This window comes from Cervus canadensis, chromosome 20 (genome assembly GCF_019320065.1).
Source record: "Cervus canadensis isolate Bull #8, Minnesota chromosome 20, ASM1932006v1, whole genome shotgun sequence".
NCBI classification, from domain to species: Eukaryota; Metazoa; Chordata; class Mammalia; order Artiodactyla; family Cervidae; genus Cervus; species Cervus canadensis.
In genome coordinates, this window is record NC_057405.1 from 54,128,945 (window position 1) to 54,146,824 (window position 17,880).

Here is a 17,880-nt window from a genome sequence, read left to right on the forward strand (position 1 = left end):
CCCCAAGTGCTGTGGTTTCTATTATACACTATGAGGATTTTTTCCACTCAGGCACAAACCCTTCTCTAGGGCCTGCTTTTACAGGCTGGTCCTTGTTGGCAACACTGCTGAGAGTCTGATCATGGTGTGAGCACATATGTCACACTCACATTTCCTGTCCAAGCTCTGCTGTGTACACCTCAGCTAAGCCACTGCAAAACGGACTTTCAGTCTATGGTGCTGCGACGCCACGGTTCATTCCAAAGTCACCTTTACCCAAAGAGAGAATTCTATTTAAATGACTCAGTGCAATATGTATGATGTGTGTAATCAACATATTAGAGTCTCCTGATGGCATCATACTAGAGAGATTATACCTTCATAAAAATTGTAAAACCAACGTGTTACTCAGTTACTATCTCCTTAAATACTTCCCATGAATCTTTTCATCTTTTCTCCCCTACTGCACTTATACAAATAAAAGCTTCTAAGTATTTCAGTAGCTCAGCATTAGGGGAATTTTCTTTGTGAAGTGGAGAGCCACACAGAGCGGACTTTGGTGCCTTTTCCAACAACATGTGACTGGCATCACCCGAGTGTTGCTTCCTCCCCAGTCTAATCTGGAAGTTGCAGGTTGCTCTGCACAGGGCCGAGGGATTTCTACTCTACACAAGCACGTGCTCGGCTGTAAAGTTTGATCTTTTCATTTATATCTGAAAACAACACATATTAGGTTGTAACTAGTTTCTTTGTGTACCATCTGTAAAGAATAGGAAAAAAAACAACAACAGCTACTTGATAGGAAAAACAACTCCAACCATCCTCCCTGAGAAGGAAGAGCAACTTTCCTATAAGAAGCTGCCTTCTAGGCAGCTGTCATGATCACAGGTCCCTCCTCCCTGCCACAAACTCCACAATTTCTCACTTTGGCATGAATTGTGGGAAGCAGAAAAGAGAATTTAAAAAAAAATATGGACCTGAGGGGCTGCACAGCAGAGATGAAGAGAAGATGAGGGGTGAGGTGATGAGGGGTGTCTCATGGGCAATAGTGCCCAATCCTAGAGCAGACTCAAGGGGACAGTCACTTCTCACTGCCCGGGGAATCCTCTGCATTACTGATGGGAGAGGCAGTGTCTCGCACCACACACACACAGACACAGACACACAGAGACACACAGAGACACACACACACAGACACACACACACACACACACACCCTCCCCCCTCCACTGCCCTGAGGATGTCCTAGAAGTAGTCCCTGAGAAGGCCAAATGTTACAGCTGATAGGCACGCAATTTCTACACACAGAGAAAATGAAAAACAGCAAGGCATGACAGCTTAAAGGTGATGTTAAAAGTCTCATGCAGGACTAGGGTGAATTAGTGAACCATACAAGCACTAGACTGGGGCTATCGGCCCCTAAAAGATCTCTCTCCAGGCAATGGCTCACCTTGAAAATGAAAGAAGCCAAACTAGCTACAGAAACCTAAAAGTCTGCCATATTTACTTCTAACACTTTGTGAAAAAAACTGATTACATTCTACATGAAACCGTTAGTCTCTCAGTCATGTCTGACTTTTTGCAACCCTGTGGACTAGAGCTCACTAGGCTCCTCTGTCCATGGAATTCTCCAGGCAAGAATACTGGAGTGGGTTGCCATATCCTTCTCCAGGGGATCTTCCCCACCCAGGGATCAAACCCAGGTCTCCTGCATTACAGGCAGATTCTTTACTGACTGAGCCCTATGTGCCAGACCCTTAATACGGGCAGACCTTGGAGACATGGTAGATTCAGTTCCAGACCCCCACAATAAAGCAAGTGTCACAATAAAGCGAATCAGATGAATTTTCTGTTTTCCCAGTGCATAGAAAAGTTACATTTGCACTATACTGTAGTCTATTCAGTGTCACGGACGGTTGAGAAACCGGGACTGTAAAGAAGGCAGAATGCCAAAGAATTGATGCCTTCAAACTGTGGTGCTGGAGAAGACTTCTGAAAGTCCCTTGGACACCAAGGGAATCAAACCAGTCAATTTTAATGGAGACCAACCCTGAATATTCACTGGAAGGACTGATGCTGATGCTGAAGCTCCAGTATCTTGGTCATCTGATGCACAGAGACGACTTACTGGAAAAGTCCCTGATGCTGGGAAAGATCGAGGGCAGAAAGAGAGGAGGGGTCGGAGGATGAGATGGCTGGATGGCATCACCATGCAATGAACATGAACTTAGGCAAATGCTAGGAGATGGTGAGGGATGGGGAGGCCTGGCGTGCTGCAGTCCAGGGGGCCACAGAGAGTCGGACACGACTGGGCAACTGAACACCAACAACATTTAGTGTGCAACAACATTAAGTCTAAAACAACACCGTATATACCTTAAAGAGTATTTAATTGCTAGAAAATGCTAACCATCATCTGAGCCTTCAGTGAGTCATAATCCTTTTTGCAATAACAACATGAAAGATCACAGATCATAACAAACATAACAATAATGAAACAGTTTGAAATTCTGCCGAGAATTACCAAAATGTGACACAGACACATGAAATGGACAAATGCTGTTGGAAAAATGGCACCAATAGATATGCTCGATGCAGAACTGCCACAAACCTTCATTTTGTAAAAAAACAAAAAAAAAACCCCAAAAAACCACAATATCTGCAAAACACAATGAAGCAAAGAACAATAAAACGAGGTATGCCTATATATATCATCTCATAGAATCCTGCAGGAATCCTGCAAAATGGGTACTATCTGTTTTGCAGCTGAAATGAAAAAACTGGCAGAAAAGTTAAATGATTCATCCTATGTCAACCAAGACGTATCAATCAATACATGCAGATTTCAGACTTCAAGCTGACAGAGCTTGAAGACAAAGGCCCTGGACCTCTACTGAGAATGCTCTCTGACTTTATAAGTACTACTTATATAGACCAAGGATCAGCAAACTTTGTCCTGGAGGGCCACAGTCTCTGCTGCACTGTTAAAGCACTAAGGCAGCCACAGACACTGTGAACAAGCGTGGCTATTCTCCAAAAAACCAGAGGCCAGTAAATTGACTCCTGATACAGAAGAGAAGCTGGTGATCTGCAGCCCTGGGCCAGATTCAGCTGGCCAAACAGTTTTATCTTTGATCTAGATCTAGCCCACCATCTAGACTTCTCTTAGACAGGTGAAGAGCAATTCACCATGTTAAAATGATGCTCTGGTTTCACAGAAACATTCTCAGGGTATCTAGTGATCTTTTTGCTAACTTTCCTTTGGAAACAACACTCTGAATCCTAACCTGGGTCTCTGTGGTCCAGGCCCCTTGGTAGGAGAGCCCTGATAAACACCTGGTACCTGTCAGGTAACCTGTCATGCAAAGGAACAGAGCCATTTTGCATCGTTTGTCAATGAGGGATTTGATTTCTGGGAGACTCAGTACCTGTGGGCTACTGAGAAAACAAAAAAATGGAGATTCTTAACCTGATGGTGACCAGAGACTAAGCTTGCCAAGCATGACAATTAAACAGTTAACTCATCCATCCTAATATTTTACTGAGCGCTCACCCTATGCCAGGCAGACATACAGATGAACTTCAGACTGCAAAGACTGCCTTCTAGCACTTGAATGAATACTTCATGTAGAGAAAAAATATCTATGTTGTTACTTATCATATCACGAGACCTGAGCCAGAAAACAATCCACTTTCAAGCAAGCAGACGAACTGTACTGCTTTGATCCCCCAGACAAGGGACTCTGGTTTCCTGTCAAGATAGGCAGAATCTGTAAACTCCAAGAGGGCAGGGACCTCGCTGGGCTCAATGCCCAGAAGCAGCAGGTGTTCCCAAGTATCTGTGGCCCGTGATGCTGTGGATCACCTCCACAGCTGCTGACAAACTGGGGTGTGCACAGCCTGGCCTGAAAGTCAGATTTTTTAACTCACATTGTCGAGATAAAATACCCCCTACCTGGACTGTCTGGTAATCGGAAGCGTCGATTCCTTTCACAGTCACCTCTCGGAAGACTCTGGGCTCCAGTTCCTCTTTGGTCAGATCACAGTGATAAATGATACCTAGGAGGAAATGGGAGTCTTAGTTCAGTCCATAAACTCACCAGATACAAGAGGGGCAAGGATCACAAAGTACAGTCAGCAGTGCTGTCTAAGGTCACTGCAGAAGGAGACCTCAGAACAGCCTGGCGTGCGGACTATGTGATGCTACATAAGTGTTCACACTTCATCATTGCCATCCTGGTCTTCTTTTTTTACAACAGTCACCTCTGCATCATTTTAGAAGATTCTAATGCATTCCAGGACTAAGAGCAGAGGTAAAACCTAACGGCAGAAACGTAACAGGTCTTTCCCGATGCCAGGTCACTTAGGAGTACAGGTCAAAGAAGATGGGACCTTCATGTAGGGTTATTTCACCTGAGCAGTGATTAAGACGGAAAACTCAAATAATGTGCCCAACAGTCAACAGCCAATCCAGGGTCTCTTGATGGGAACTCTGGGGCTATTGCTTCCTGACACCCACCCCTCTGTGGACACACACGTGGACAGCAATCAGGGACCAAAGACAGCCTTTCTGGGGAGTTTTTCAGAGATGCCTTTAAAGTTCTGACTATCCAAGTAACTGTGCACAACACACACTGATGAATACACAGCAAACTTTTAGCTATTTTATCCACGAATTAAAACCCCATTTCCTTAATTTAATGCTACTACATTCTAATATTTAATATCTAAATCAAAGGGGCTTCCCTGGTGGTCCAGTGGATAAAAATTCGCCTTGCAATGCCAGGGACATAGGTTTGATCCCAGATCTGGAAGGATCCCACATGCCGTGGAGCAACTAAGCCTGTGTGCCTCAACGACTGAGCCCACACGCTGCAGCTACTGAAGCCTACACGCCCCAGGGCCTATCCTCTGCAACAAGAAGCTTGCACATTGCAACTGGAGAGTGGCCCCCATTCTCCATAACTAGAGAAAGCCCAGGGGCAGCAACGAAGACCCACCACAGCCAAAAACACAAAATAAATAAAACTTAACAACAACAGCAAAGGACTAAATCAAAGAAACGATCAGTAAGATAAATCATTACTGTTTGAAAACAATGACATTGCTATCGTTTATGAAACAGAATTAGTCATCCAGAGTGGCTGGTGTGGAAACAGCCCTCCCACATAATACTTTAAACATACGCTGTCGGTATATGAAAAATCAATTTAGAGAGCCTGATACTTGCTGCAAAACCAGAAACTAAGCAGTTACTCCCACAGGGTACATTCAAACTGATTGATCATGTGTTAAAATGGCAGCGTGCTTTCTTTCCAACTCCTCTGTGTATGTATGAACTTCACTAACAGCTGAGAAACAGCACTCTGCTCCCCACTGGCAAAGAGCAATATGTTTAGATACTTTAACAACAGGACTGTCAATCCCCATGAATGTTATCGCAATTCCCATGCTTACAAATTATTTTAAGGTTTGTAATACATCATACAATGTATGATTAACATTGACAGTGGGGAGATGCGTGATAGGACTGAAGTTACTGGCTTTCTTAGTTGAAGCTGTATTTGGATATTTGTTGGAATATATCCTTATACATAAAATATTTTCAGACTATCCTCCGGGCATACATTCTAAATTACCAGACACACTGCATACTGTACTTGCCCAGATAAATGTAGTCTTGAGGGCAAAGGCTATCTTCACATATATGTTAATTTTTGAAGAGCTTCTTCATTAGTACCTGCCCCACTTCCTCAAAACACAAAAAGGCATCTACATCCTCAAAAGAAAACCCAAACAACCAGATAATGACAACGAGACTGCAGAACAAGCATGAGCCATTTAAGCCCTGGACTCACCCCAGCATCACTGTTACCTGAGCTATAGTGGATCACCAAGGATGGGGAGCCAGGATTCCCAGCTCTAACCACCTACCAGTTCCTGGGGCAGTGCCCTGAGATAAGTCACCAAAGTACTAGAATGAAATTTCTTAAGTGAAAGACAGTGAGTAGGAAACACACTCTAAATGCCTGTTTATCTAGAAAAATCGAGACATCAAAGCCTCTAGCAGAAGAATGAAATTATATAACGTGGGCTGGCTCCTGTTGGGAGAAAGGGTGACAAGTGTCTGATCTCTGTTCTTCTGTTTGGGGCAGAAGTGGCACTTTGGAGGGGCCTGGGTTATACCTAAAGGTACCAGTGCTTAATCTACTTGATGGATATTTTCTCTTTTCAGATCCATCTGGGTCAGTCCAGGTGAGCCCACTGCAGACTCATGGTGTAACGTGAGTCCCTATGGCCTAATGATGTTTTGTGTCCTTGTCTCAGTTGGTTTGCGAAGCATAAGAACCGGGTATCAGATTGGAGAAAACAGCCTAGAGTCATGAATCAGAGAGGACTGGTTAGGTGATCTCTAGGGAATAATTTCAAAGTTTAGGGGCAAAAGAGAACCGAATTCGGAAGTTCCTTAAGACCAGAAGAGATGTCTTGGACTTGAGGAGATGGGACTCCTGATGAAAACAGTGCTTTAACAAGGCTATTCTAGCAAAAGGAAAGAGGGAGGGGCAATCAGTTCAGATATTCCTGCTATAATTGGAAGTAAATGTAAGGAGGTGAGAGAGATGGCAGTTAAAAGGAAGGGACAATTCTAGGAGAAACTGCAAAAGGATCAACAGAGGAGTCTGGAAAACTGGATATGCAAAGAAAAGGCAAAATAACTCGGCAAAGATGACCCATGTAGACACTGTTTCATCCAATTACAGGTTGGGTTTTAAGGATATTAAAATTTAAAAAACTCAAACAAAAACAAGTCTCTTAAAATGTTTTTGCACTCTTTGGTCATTTATCCAAACAAGTTGAAAATGTGTCCACACAAGAACCTGTACACAGATATTCAGAGCACTTTTATTCATGACTGCCAAAAGTTGGAGGCAACCAAGATGTCCTTCAGAAGGTGAATGCATAAGTAAATGGTGGAACATCCAGACAGTGGACTATTACGAAAAATAAATAAGCAAATAATAATAGCAAAAAATAAATAAGCCATTAAGCCATGCAACAACCTTAAATGCATATTACTAAGTGAAGGAGCCAATCCAAAAAGTCTATATAATCTATTAATATGATTCCAACTATAGGTCATTCTGGAAAAGACAAAGCTATGGAGACAGTAAAAAGATCAGTGATTGCCAGGGGCTAGGGGGAGAAGGGATGAAAAGGGCGGAGTGCACAGACTTTTTAGGGTACTGAAATTACTCTGCATGATACCATAAAAACACATACTGATGGATACAGGCCATCATACATTTATCCAAACTTGGAATGAACAATACCAAGAGAGAGTCCTAAGGTAAGTTATGGACTCCGAGCAATTATGATGTGTCAGTGCAGGTTCATCAACTGGAGCAACTATGCCACTGGAGGAGGGGATGCTGATAATGGGAGGCAGTGCACGGGTAGGGACAGGGAGGACACAGGAAATCTCTGTCCCCTTCCTTCAGTTTTCTATGGACCTAAAACTGCTCTATAGCATTTTTATGCTTTTCCCAGAGAGTCTGGCAAAGGTTCTTTGATTTCTTCTCCCTGTTTCTCAGAGCCATGCAACCGGGATGGCTGTGCTGGATTATTACCACACACGGAAGTCTGGAGTGAGCCTTAGACACCCCTCCTGGGTTCCAGGAGCACAACATCACTCGGTTCAACCACTCAGTGGTTGAGCATCGCGCTCCAAACTGCCTTGGTTGCCCGTTTTCCTCCAAGTGCAGTCGCAATTCTCCTAGAATTGCCCCTTCCTTTTAACTGCCATCTCTTTCACCTCCTTACATTTACTTCCAATTATAGCAGGAATATCTGAACTGATTGCCCCTCCCTCTTTCCTTTTGCTAGAATAGCCTTGTTAAAGCACTGTTTTCATCAGGAGTCCCATCTCCTCAAGTCCAAGACATGTCCTCTGGTCTTAAGGAACTTCCAAATTCGGTTCTCCTTTGCCCTTAAACTCTGAAATTATTCCCTGGAGATCACCTAACCAGTCCTCTCTGATTCATGACTCTAGGCTGTTTTCTCCAATCCGACACCCGATTCTTCTACTTAGCAAACCAACTGAGACAAGGACACAAAACATCATTAGGCCATAGGGATTCACGTTACAATGTGGGCCCATTTTCTTCCAAATGGCTTTGCTCAAGACATGTCTTCACCATGTACTTCCATGGGAAGCAAGGTCAGCAGGTGTACACCTGTCAGATATATCAGGTGTCCACAGCAGTTGGCGCAGCAGGTACTTTTGGCCCTGGAGCTTTATTTATAATTTAGTGTCTGTTGTTTACTGCAGCAGTGGACAGTCAACTTTTGGAGAGCAGTGCAAGACCGCCTTTGAAAAGCAGACATGCATGTATATGGACGTGTACATATGTACACACTGGCCATTTCCTGCTTTCAGGGAATCTAGTTTAATTATTTTTACATTTGGTTCAGAAGGCCTGAGCCTGGAAGCCCTGTTCTCTGATTTCAGGTATCAGATTACAATAAGGAGAGAAAAGAAAAGGCTGGAGGCAAAACAAATTAGGAAAAGGCGAAGGAGAAGAAGAAAGCATTGCAGTGACAGATAAAGCTTGCTCAGGAGCTGCCTGCTGGTACAGAATCAGGAACACACTTCTCTTTCCAGACTTCACAGCCAGAGTCACAGATAATATTTCACTGCTTGGCACAGAACCCATCATTTTATGCTAGGACAATGAGCCCTTTCATCTTCGGGTAATGATGAACTTGTCCCTGAAATAAATGGCCACATGGGGTCACGGAAGGTGGTTTACAGGCCTCTGGAGACTCTGGCTTTTATGAAGAGCAGGTGAGCCAGCCTTGCTCTGTTCTCTTTGCTGCTCTTTATCCATTAAAACTCTTCAAAAGACTATGAGGTTTTCCAAAGTTCAATTTCTGGAACCAGTGTAAGTTGAGGCAAACAGTGCAGACCCCACAGCACTGGGCTGAGAGGAGGAAAGCAATTTTCCTTGGTTCCTGTCCACTGGCTGCCACTGTCCTCCAGGCTTTGGGAGGAGCAGGACACCCTGACATGAGGTACTTGACCTGTCAGTTCAGGGCCCCTGGCCCTGGCGTCCACATCTTTGTGAGATCCTCTGAAAGGTGCGTGGGTGGGTAAAGGTTGCTAGATGTCCCAGATGGACCATCAGACCTATGTACAGAACATTATTCTTCTGATTTAATAACCCTGACAACAACCTGCCATGACGGTTAAGATTCCTTAAAGACTGCCTGTTCTGTGACTCCGAGGCACACAGAGAAAAGTGGATCAGCCATCATTGTCATCTGCCAAACCCTGGGAGGAGGACAAAGTCGTTTCTACTCCTGCTCAGCTCTCCCCTACATCTGCTTTATTTGCCAAGAACCAAACAACCGCAACAAAATTGGCTAGGACAAAAAGGACGATGAAGGAGCTTGAAAAACAAATAAGGAACGTGCAGACATTTCTTCAGCCAGATTGCTTTCAGGATAAGGTCTGCCCAGTCAACTGCAAATTGCCAACTGGCCAGGCTCCTGGGACAAGTTAGGGTGTTATAGCTTTGGCTGTAACAGAAATGCTGAATGCAGCCAAGTACAGAAACAGGAAAAAACCCAAACAAGCAAAGTGAGTGTGAAAAACCTAAAAAAAAAAAAAAAAACGTATAAAAAGAGTTATGTTTACTTTGGGAAAAATTGACTGATGCCACAAAATTGCAAATGTTTTCTTCCTTTTCTACTAGAACCAAGTAACAAGTTGTTGTTTTTTTTTCCCCCTCCATATGATGTAAGACTATACTTTTAGAATTTTATTTTAATCCAGCTTAACAAAAGCAGAATGTAGTCTCAGTTTTAAAACAGCTTTTAAATGTCAGATGTGACTACAGATTTTTATTTAACACTTTTAGTTATCTGTGCTGTGTGTGTTTTGATATATATATAGACTAAAGGCTGAATCTACGGTTTTACTTGTTCATACCGATTTTTCAAATCAACCTAGAACAACAGCTGGTCCTGTCCCCAGAAAAGAGACTCAGGATATAAGATTAATGAGAGTGCAGTTTTAGGTGTTGATGTTTCCCTCTGTTCTGAGCGTCCGTTTTACCAGTTTATATTAAGTAATTCTGGCTGTAACACAGCACATGTGATTTTCAACATAACATGGCATCATATTTCAGTTTATCAAAAGAAACCCAAACGGGAGTGCGATTTTTAAACTGGACCGTGTTGGTGGAAAGACTCTCACCTGGAGATAGAAAGGAAGTAAACTGGTAGAAGATTTCGGTGTCCTTCTTCTGACCGCTGTAGCCCACGACGCTGCCGACCTCCAGGGGGAAGGTCTTGAGGAGAGCACCGGTGGCCAGGTCGTGGAGCTGCAGGGTGTTCTTCACGTCGTGCAGGTAGCAGAGCACCAAGAAGTTGGACCTGACGCAGGCTACCCACTCTGAAAAGATAAGGGCACATAAAACCTAGCGTGGCTTTCAAAATTAGCCAAAAACATACTCATTTCGCTGAACGACAGTCCTGGGGCTCTACACTGTGGTCTGTGGCCCTGAGACTGGCCGAGTGAGTTTATAATTGGCTTTAATCATTCGTTGTGTTTTCGGCACATCCCTCTAATAAATCATTGCCAATGTCAGGTCCAGAGGTAATAACACATTCTCCACCTGGGACCAGGAGCCTTTGATGGTCTCGATAACGTGTGTAACACAAGTGACCCTGCGGCCCTATTTTGTGCCCACTATCACGTTACAGGACGTACAGACGGAAAACAACAAAACCTGAACCATGCTCTTCGTCTGCCAAGATTGTTTATTCAAGAAGAATGTACCAAATCCTTGCTTGGCATGTGCTTGGCACCCTGAAAGGTGCTGGACAGACCAGCAAGGAGATGAGGTCACTTCTGCCCCGGAGACACAATCATGTAAAAATATAAGTAGTAATGTGTAAACAAAGGTGAGTGAGTGGCTGGTTGAGATTCAAAGTAAGTGGGAGCCCTTGAGCAAGTGCTGAGTTACATCTGGAGGACAGTGAAAGTGGGGGTGCCTGGATGGTGTTAGGGGCAGGGCAGCTCTCTGTTGGGCGAGAAGGTGGGAAAACACAACTCAAAGAACCAAGGCCAGAACTGGAGATAAGAGAGAAAAGGAATATGAATGAACCAGGAAGGGCGAATGAACCAGGAATGAAGCAGGAAGGGAGGAAGACTGGGAAAGAGAATGAGTGGGAGGCCCATTTTCAAGAAGAAAACCATTGTCCCTTTTCGGGGTGAGTGGGGTTGGTGGTGGGAGGTCTGCTGGGGGTTCGGTGAGCTGGGTGGGGGAACTTGAGTTCTGACTCAGTCATTACTGCGGAGCTACTGCTGGACAAAAGGGTGACACACACAAAGGGTGACAACAGTGACGGATGTATGCATCCCATGGCTGACCAGAGAACAACGGTGTACATGGAGGGTGGAGAAGAGACCAGATCCCCAAGAAGCCAAGCAGAGCACCACACAGGGCTGGGGATATAGTCTGGAGAAGGGTGGCCAAGAAACGAAGGGCATCTCCAGGAAGAGTCCCCAGGCCGCGGTGAGGAGGGGGCTCTGAGAGGGAGGCAGAGACAGGAGTTCCACCCCCCCATCCCCGTGCCCAGGCCGCAGCTTCAGTGTTGTGCTGTCGGTGATGGAGCTGGGAGCGCGGAGGTAAGCGGGCAGAGGAGGAGAGGAGGAAGTGGTGCGGGCAGGCCTCAGCGCAATCCACCGTGCCCTGGACGAGATCGGCCAGCGATGGAGACAGGCCATCCAGAGAGAGAGGCTGTGGCAAACGCAAGCCAGCACAGGGCTGCAGAGAACAGCTCAGGAATGTGGAAAAGATGAGCCTTTCTTGGTTTTCATGGTATGGAGCAAGGCAAGGGGCTTTTAATGCTGCTTATTTTTATAACCCAGGAAACTAGCAGCTCACACATAAAACATTATCAATGCTCAACAAGACACGGGCCAGAGGGAGCTCTGAGGATCACCAGGGGCTCCAGTCTTGTCAGGTTGTTTAATTCCTACTGCAAGCTTCTCAAGTCAGGATGTAAAAAAGAACTATTACACCTACAAGTCATTTGCTCATCCGCCAATATGATTTTTTTAAAGTACTTCAATCAAGCAATGTATTTCACATGGCTTTAATGTTTCAAAGAAAGGTGGGGGGAAGGAAGTAAATTATTTCTGTCAAAAAATAATCAATCTGTGTTAACTACAAGTACATCAGGATTCTAAAACAGACAAAGGGAATAAGAAAAGGACAAGGTGATTTGTAGACTGTCGTTAATAAAAGCTCTGACTTAACAGCTGTACTTTATGATTCATCTCTAGTTTTTATTCTCAGTAGGGCGTTATGTGCTAATGATATATTGCAAATTTATCTGCGCTTCTCTTTGAATTGATGAGTTCTAGTGAATATTGAAGGTTTCCCCTTCCCAGGGTAAAGAACTTATAACCTTCCAAAGGGAAGGTTATAAAAATACATCACTGCTTCCACAAATCTCCGAGCATTGATTTGCATTTCATTAGATCTGCAGGTGAGACGAGGATTGTCACCTTAAGGTATAGTTAAAACTGCTTTGGGGGTGGGGGGCTTTAAAAGGCAGAAAATTCACATTTCTTGGGAAATATTTGCATTTCTGATGATTCCATGCAAGAGAATCGCTGTTCCAACCTGACCTTCACCTGAAAAGCACCCAGGGCACTCTTCACAAAGACTTGTGCCAGCAACTCTCCTTTGGACCCACCAAGGCCCAAGGGGCCCTCTGGTGGCAATAAGAAGTGCTCACCAAGAGCTGGCTCTTACCACCCCTGGAGGGAACATTCTGTCTCAGCTTGCACAGAAGCCAAAGTTGCTGCAAACCGGTTTCCTCACATGAAGATGTTAACGGAGAAGGCAGGACACCTGTTCTAAGATTCTCGGGTCCTTCATCCAACATATGAGGTCCAGAGAGTGAACAGAAGGTTTTGAGGAGACAGATGAACAGGCTTCCCTGGAAAGAGCCCCCTTCCTGTTGTTAAGTCCCCTCCCCACCAGGAGAACTCAGCTGGAAGAGATACAGCACTGATGCCTAATCCAAGCTGAGAGGCAGTTTTGGACAGAGAAGAGCCTGGGATGAGCTGTGGTCCTGGGCTGAAGATAGGGGCTGAGCAGGTAAGGGCATGGACAGGGTTGTCTTGGGTCCTGTTTGATAGGACTGCCCGAGGTGTAAGAGGCCTCCGTACAGAAGCGGGTGGATGGGTGAGCCAGGTAGCCAGGGGCAGAGAGGAGCACGTGAGTGAAGCACTTCCTGAGACTCAGCTGTAATTGTGTGCCCGCCTCCTGCTCTACAAGCCAGGCCAGACTGAACTATCCGCAGGCACAGAGCATGCTGCGTTGAGCCAGGGAGGAAGGGTCCTTACTTTTCCAGGATGAGCACTTGAATCTGACTCCAATATATGTGCTTCAAGTCACTGAAAAACCCATGTCAGGACTGCTTTGTCTGACACAGGGCCACTCTGCTGCTTTCACAAAGAATTATTTTCCTGATTATACACCTTATACCTTCCCTTGGAATGGCCCTAGATTTTATTCCTATTCAACCCATCAGCAGAAGTTCACATCCACAAGCAAACTCTTCCCTAGCTTGAAGGTATTCGCTTCTCCTTTTGTGTCAAAAACTGTAGCAAAATTAGTGAGTCTCATTTTAAGTCAAATCCAGCTTTCAGGCAATGAGTAACTTATAAAGCAATACATCATTTTTGGAAAATCACTGAGAAAATGAATAAATGGGAACTTAAAGGCACTGTGAAACATGATGGACTCAGACGTGATGCTCTTAAGACGTTATTGCAGCATGGTGCAATGGATCTCAATTAAATCTGACAATACTCTCTCTTCTCTTCTGGTAAGAGGACTATAAATCCAGCCTAATATCTACAATAGGTATAAAACAAACCGCCAAGGGTTGTTCCAAAGCTGAAAACTAAGGATTCTGAATCCAACTAGTTTAAAAAAAATTTTTAATATTAGCACTTATTATCAGATAATAGCTACACAAAGACAGCTGATATTTAATAAAAAAAAGCTCCACCTTTGAAGGTCTGGATTCATACCGTCACAATTTTTATGAAGATCCCACGCAATATTGGGCTAATTATAAAATGTCACATGGTAATAAACACTTGGCTGCTCTATTAAGACTTCTCAGGATCATAAGTTGAAGGTTCTTTACCTTGTGACCGGTTACAAGAATGAGACATACACCAACGTCTTGACATTCTTACCAGAAAGCACGACCTCCAAGCGGCATGGACTCTTACCTAAGACATCTTTCTCATGCTCAGGAACCAGCACTTTCCACCTGGACTCCTCGGGGTCCGTGAAGTCAATGTTGATCAGGCGGTAGTTCGGGGAATGGCGGTTTGTCTTGAAGGTGAAAACGGTGCCCTCGTTGGTCACGTAGTCATACTCCCCTTCGAAGTTGTCGATCAGCTTCACCCACTTCAGGATTCCTGGTGAGAGACCAAGCACCTCCGTCACCTCTCTGGGGTTTGAGGGGGTGTGGTTTGTGTGTAGGGAGGGGACAGATCTTTTCTGTCTGCAGAACACAAAGCAGACACAGCGTTTGGAAGATCTAAGGCACGAGACAGAGCGAGGATGACCGTGGGTGAATTTTAAGGTTTCCAAAAACCGCAAAGGAAGCTTTTCCAGAAAAACCTGGCAATGAAGATGAGTGGAGAATTCTCCGTCCAAGGAATCTGTCTGAATCCCTGTAATCCAGCACATCCTCTTCGACCTAAGTGGGTCTCAAATCTAAGCACGTCTCTCTACCTCCCCTCCATCACTCCACCCCAAGTCTTCATTCCCTCTGGTGATGAGCAGTGGCTCACAGCTGAGGAATACCGCATCCCCCGAGGGACTCGTGGAGATGTCTGTAGACACCGTGGTGGTCATGACTTGGAAAGTGCCAGGAGGGCTGCTACTCTCTGCCTCTACCTACCTCTGGGTAGAGGCCAGAGATGCTGTGTCAAGATATAGAATAGCCACCCGGACAAAGAGTCAGCCAGCCCTGAATGTCAAGAGTCCATAGCTGCGAAACCCTGGTCTGCAGCATCAGCTTTCCGCCTGGTCTTCCCACCACAGTGTCTTAGTATCTTACACCGGTCCCAGTTGGTACCCTTCTTAGAAATCTCCCCATGGCTCTCTGAATAAAATCCAAATTCCTTCTTATGGTCTCCATGGCCCGCATGTTACAGGCCTTGCCACTGAGCCAACCTCAGATGCTCCAACCTGCGCCTCACCTGGTCCTCCGGCAACACTGGCCTTCGGCAGGCTCCTTACGACATGCTTCACCTCAGGGCCTGTTGTACGCTGCCTTGCCTGCCGGACCCACTCACAAACCATTTCTTCATAGCGCTTCTCTCAAGATATACACAGCTGACCCTTGAGCAACACCAGCTCGAACTGCATGGGTTCATTTATGGGAGGGTTTTTTCCAATGGTAAATACTGCAGTACTCAACACATGATCTGCGGTTGGCTGAATTCATGGATGCAGAGGGACCATGTATCCAGGGGGTTGACTATAACTTCCATGTGGTTCAAGGGTCAACCGTACCTAATATGCTTGTTTATAATTTGTCTTTTTTTTATTCACTGCTAGATATTCAGCACCCAAATAGAATGGCACCTTCAAAGGTACAAAATAAAACTGGTGTTGAACGCAAGGGGGAACACTTTCCAATCCTTCTGTTGTAAGAACTAGTCTGCTGAAGGTCATCACTGCAAAGAAACCTTAAATGCATCCACTATCATTATCATTTAAATGGCTTACTAAATGCCACTTTTAATATTAAAAAAAATCCACTGGGAAGGCATCTGGTTCATAACCCATCAGACATAAATATTCAGAGGACATCTCAAAAATTTTATAAACGAGAAAGCTCTATGACTTCTAAACTGCTCAAAGGCAAGCCAGATCTCAACTATTCTCCAATGAATCTCTTACCTTTAATTTCACAGTGAAACTGCTACATTAATTTGGATAGTTCATTTACATTCCTGGCGATTTTACATTCATTATCTAATTCATCTCCATAACACAACATCTTTATATAATTTGTTGTTGAATTAAATTAATCAGGGAAAATATAATCCCATGGTAGTTTTTCAGTTATACATAACAGGATTAAAACCCCAGCTCCAACCAGTATTTAGCCACATGACCTTGAACAAACTCTTTATCCTTTGCTGAGCCTCACATTCTCAACTATTGAGAAACAGTAAGCAAATGAGAAAGTTATTATAAAGTAACTACTAATACTCACCCCACAACAAAAACACAACAAATATTATTTTAAGATAAACTACAGGAATTAAAAATAATAAGATAGGCAGTTTAAAAAAAGCTTTAGCTTTCCCACATATTAGTAATACCTATTGGAAAACATGGTGGGGGCAGCGGGGGGCCTCATTTACATTAGAAGCAAAATTAATGAAATACTTAGGAATGTACTTAACAAGAAACATGGACTCTATGAGAAAAGCTCTAAAATTTTTCTAAAGAATCTTAAAAAACAATGAAACAAAACTGAGTTATTGGAAACACATACCATATCCCTAGATGGGAAGACTTACTATTTCAAAGATGCAAATAATTCCAGAAGAAATCTATAAACTTAACACAATTCCAAATGCTTTTTAGAGAATTTGACAATACTGTTCAAAGTTCATCTGGAAGAATAAGCACTTAAGTACAATGGATATATTTTTGATGACAAAACAAGAAGGAACTTCTTGCACTATGATGGCCTGAACAAGCCCTCTACCCCTTGAAGGTAATTATTATCCTTTTATGGTAATCACTTTCTTATTTGTCTTTGTTCACTTTTTGCCTTAACATGTAGCCATGAACGCTACAGTCTAATTTTGCCTCATTTTTGAATTTCTAATTTTTGAATTTGATTTTTTGAGTCTGATTTCTTTCTATTCTTGGTGTCTGATCTGACAGTATCTTTGTAAGATTATTTATCCTCTGGTTATCATTATTGACTTCTGGTTAAATCCTACTGTATACAAAGAACATACTCTGTATGATTTCAATCTTTTTAAAATTGTTGACAAAAAATTTGTGGCCTAATTTTTCTTAAGTGACTTTAAAATGTTTATATGACTGAAAAGAATGTGTATTTTGCAGATTTTTGCTGTGATATGCTAAGTTGCAGTTTACAAAATGAAGCAGAGCAAAAGCTAATAGAGTCTTGTCAAGAGAATGCACTTGGTCATAGCAAACACCCTCTTCCAACAACCCAAGAGATGGCTCTACATATGGACATCACCAGGTGGTCAATACCAAAATCAGACTGATAATGCTCTTTGCAGCCAAAGATGGAGAAGCTCTATACAGTCAGTAAAAACAAGACCTGGAGCTGACTATGGCTCAGATCATGAGCTCCTTATTGCAAAATTTACACTTAAATTGAAGAAAGTAAGGAAAACCACTGGGTCATTCAAGAATGACCTAAATCAAATCCCTTATGACTATGCAGTGGAAGTGACCAATAGTCAAGGGATTAGATCTGGTACAGAGTGCCTGAAGAACTATGGATGGAAGTTTGTAACACTGAACAGGAGGTGGTGACCAAAACCATCCCAAAGAAAAAGAAATGCAAGACTGAAAAGTGGTTGCCTGAGGAGGCTTTACAAATAGCTGAGGGAAGAAGAGAAGGGAAAGGCGAGGGAAAAAGGGAAAGATATGCCTGAAGGAATACAGAGTTCTAGAAAACAGCAAAAAGAAAAAAGAAGGCCTTCTTAAATAAACAATGCAAATAAACAGAGGAAAAACAGAACGGGAAAGATCAGCGATCTCTTCAGGAAAACTGGAGATATCAAGGGAA

The 17,880-nt window shown here is 43.7% G+C and overlaps 1 protein-coding gene across 1 annotated transcript in view; it reads right to left on the minus strand.

Moving 5' to 3' along the window:
• Window positions 1–17,880, minus strand: part of LOC122422752 (prolyl endopeptidase) — a 133,563-nt gene that overhangs the window by 48,341 nt on the left and 67,342 nt on the right. The window contains exons 8-10 of the mRNA XM_043439380.1: window positions 14,306–14,497; window positions 10,238–10,435; window positions 3,935–4,038 (exon numbers count right to left, since the gene is read on the minus strand). Coding sequence (XP_043295315.1) covers window positions 3,935–4,038; window positions 10,238–10,435; window positions 14,306–14,497 — 494 coding nt within the window. The remainder of the gene's footprint in view (window positions 1–3,934; window positions 4,039–10,237; window positions 10,436–14,305; window positions 14,498–17,880) is intronic.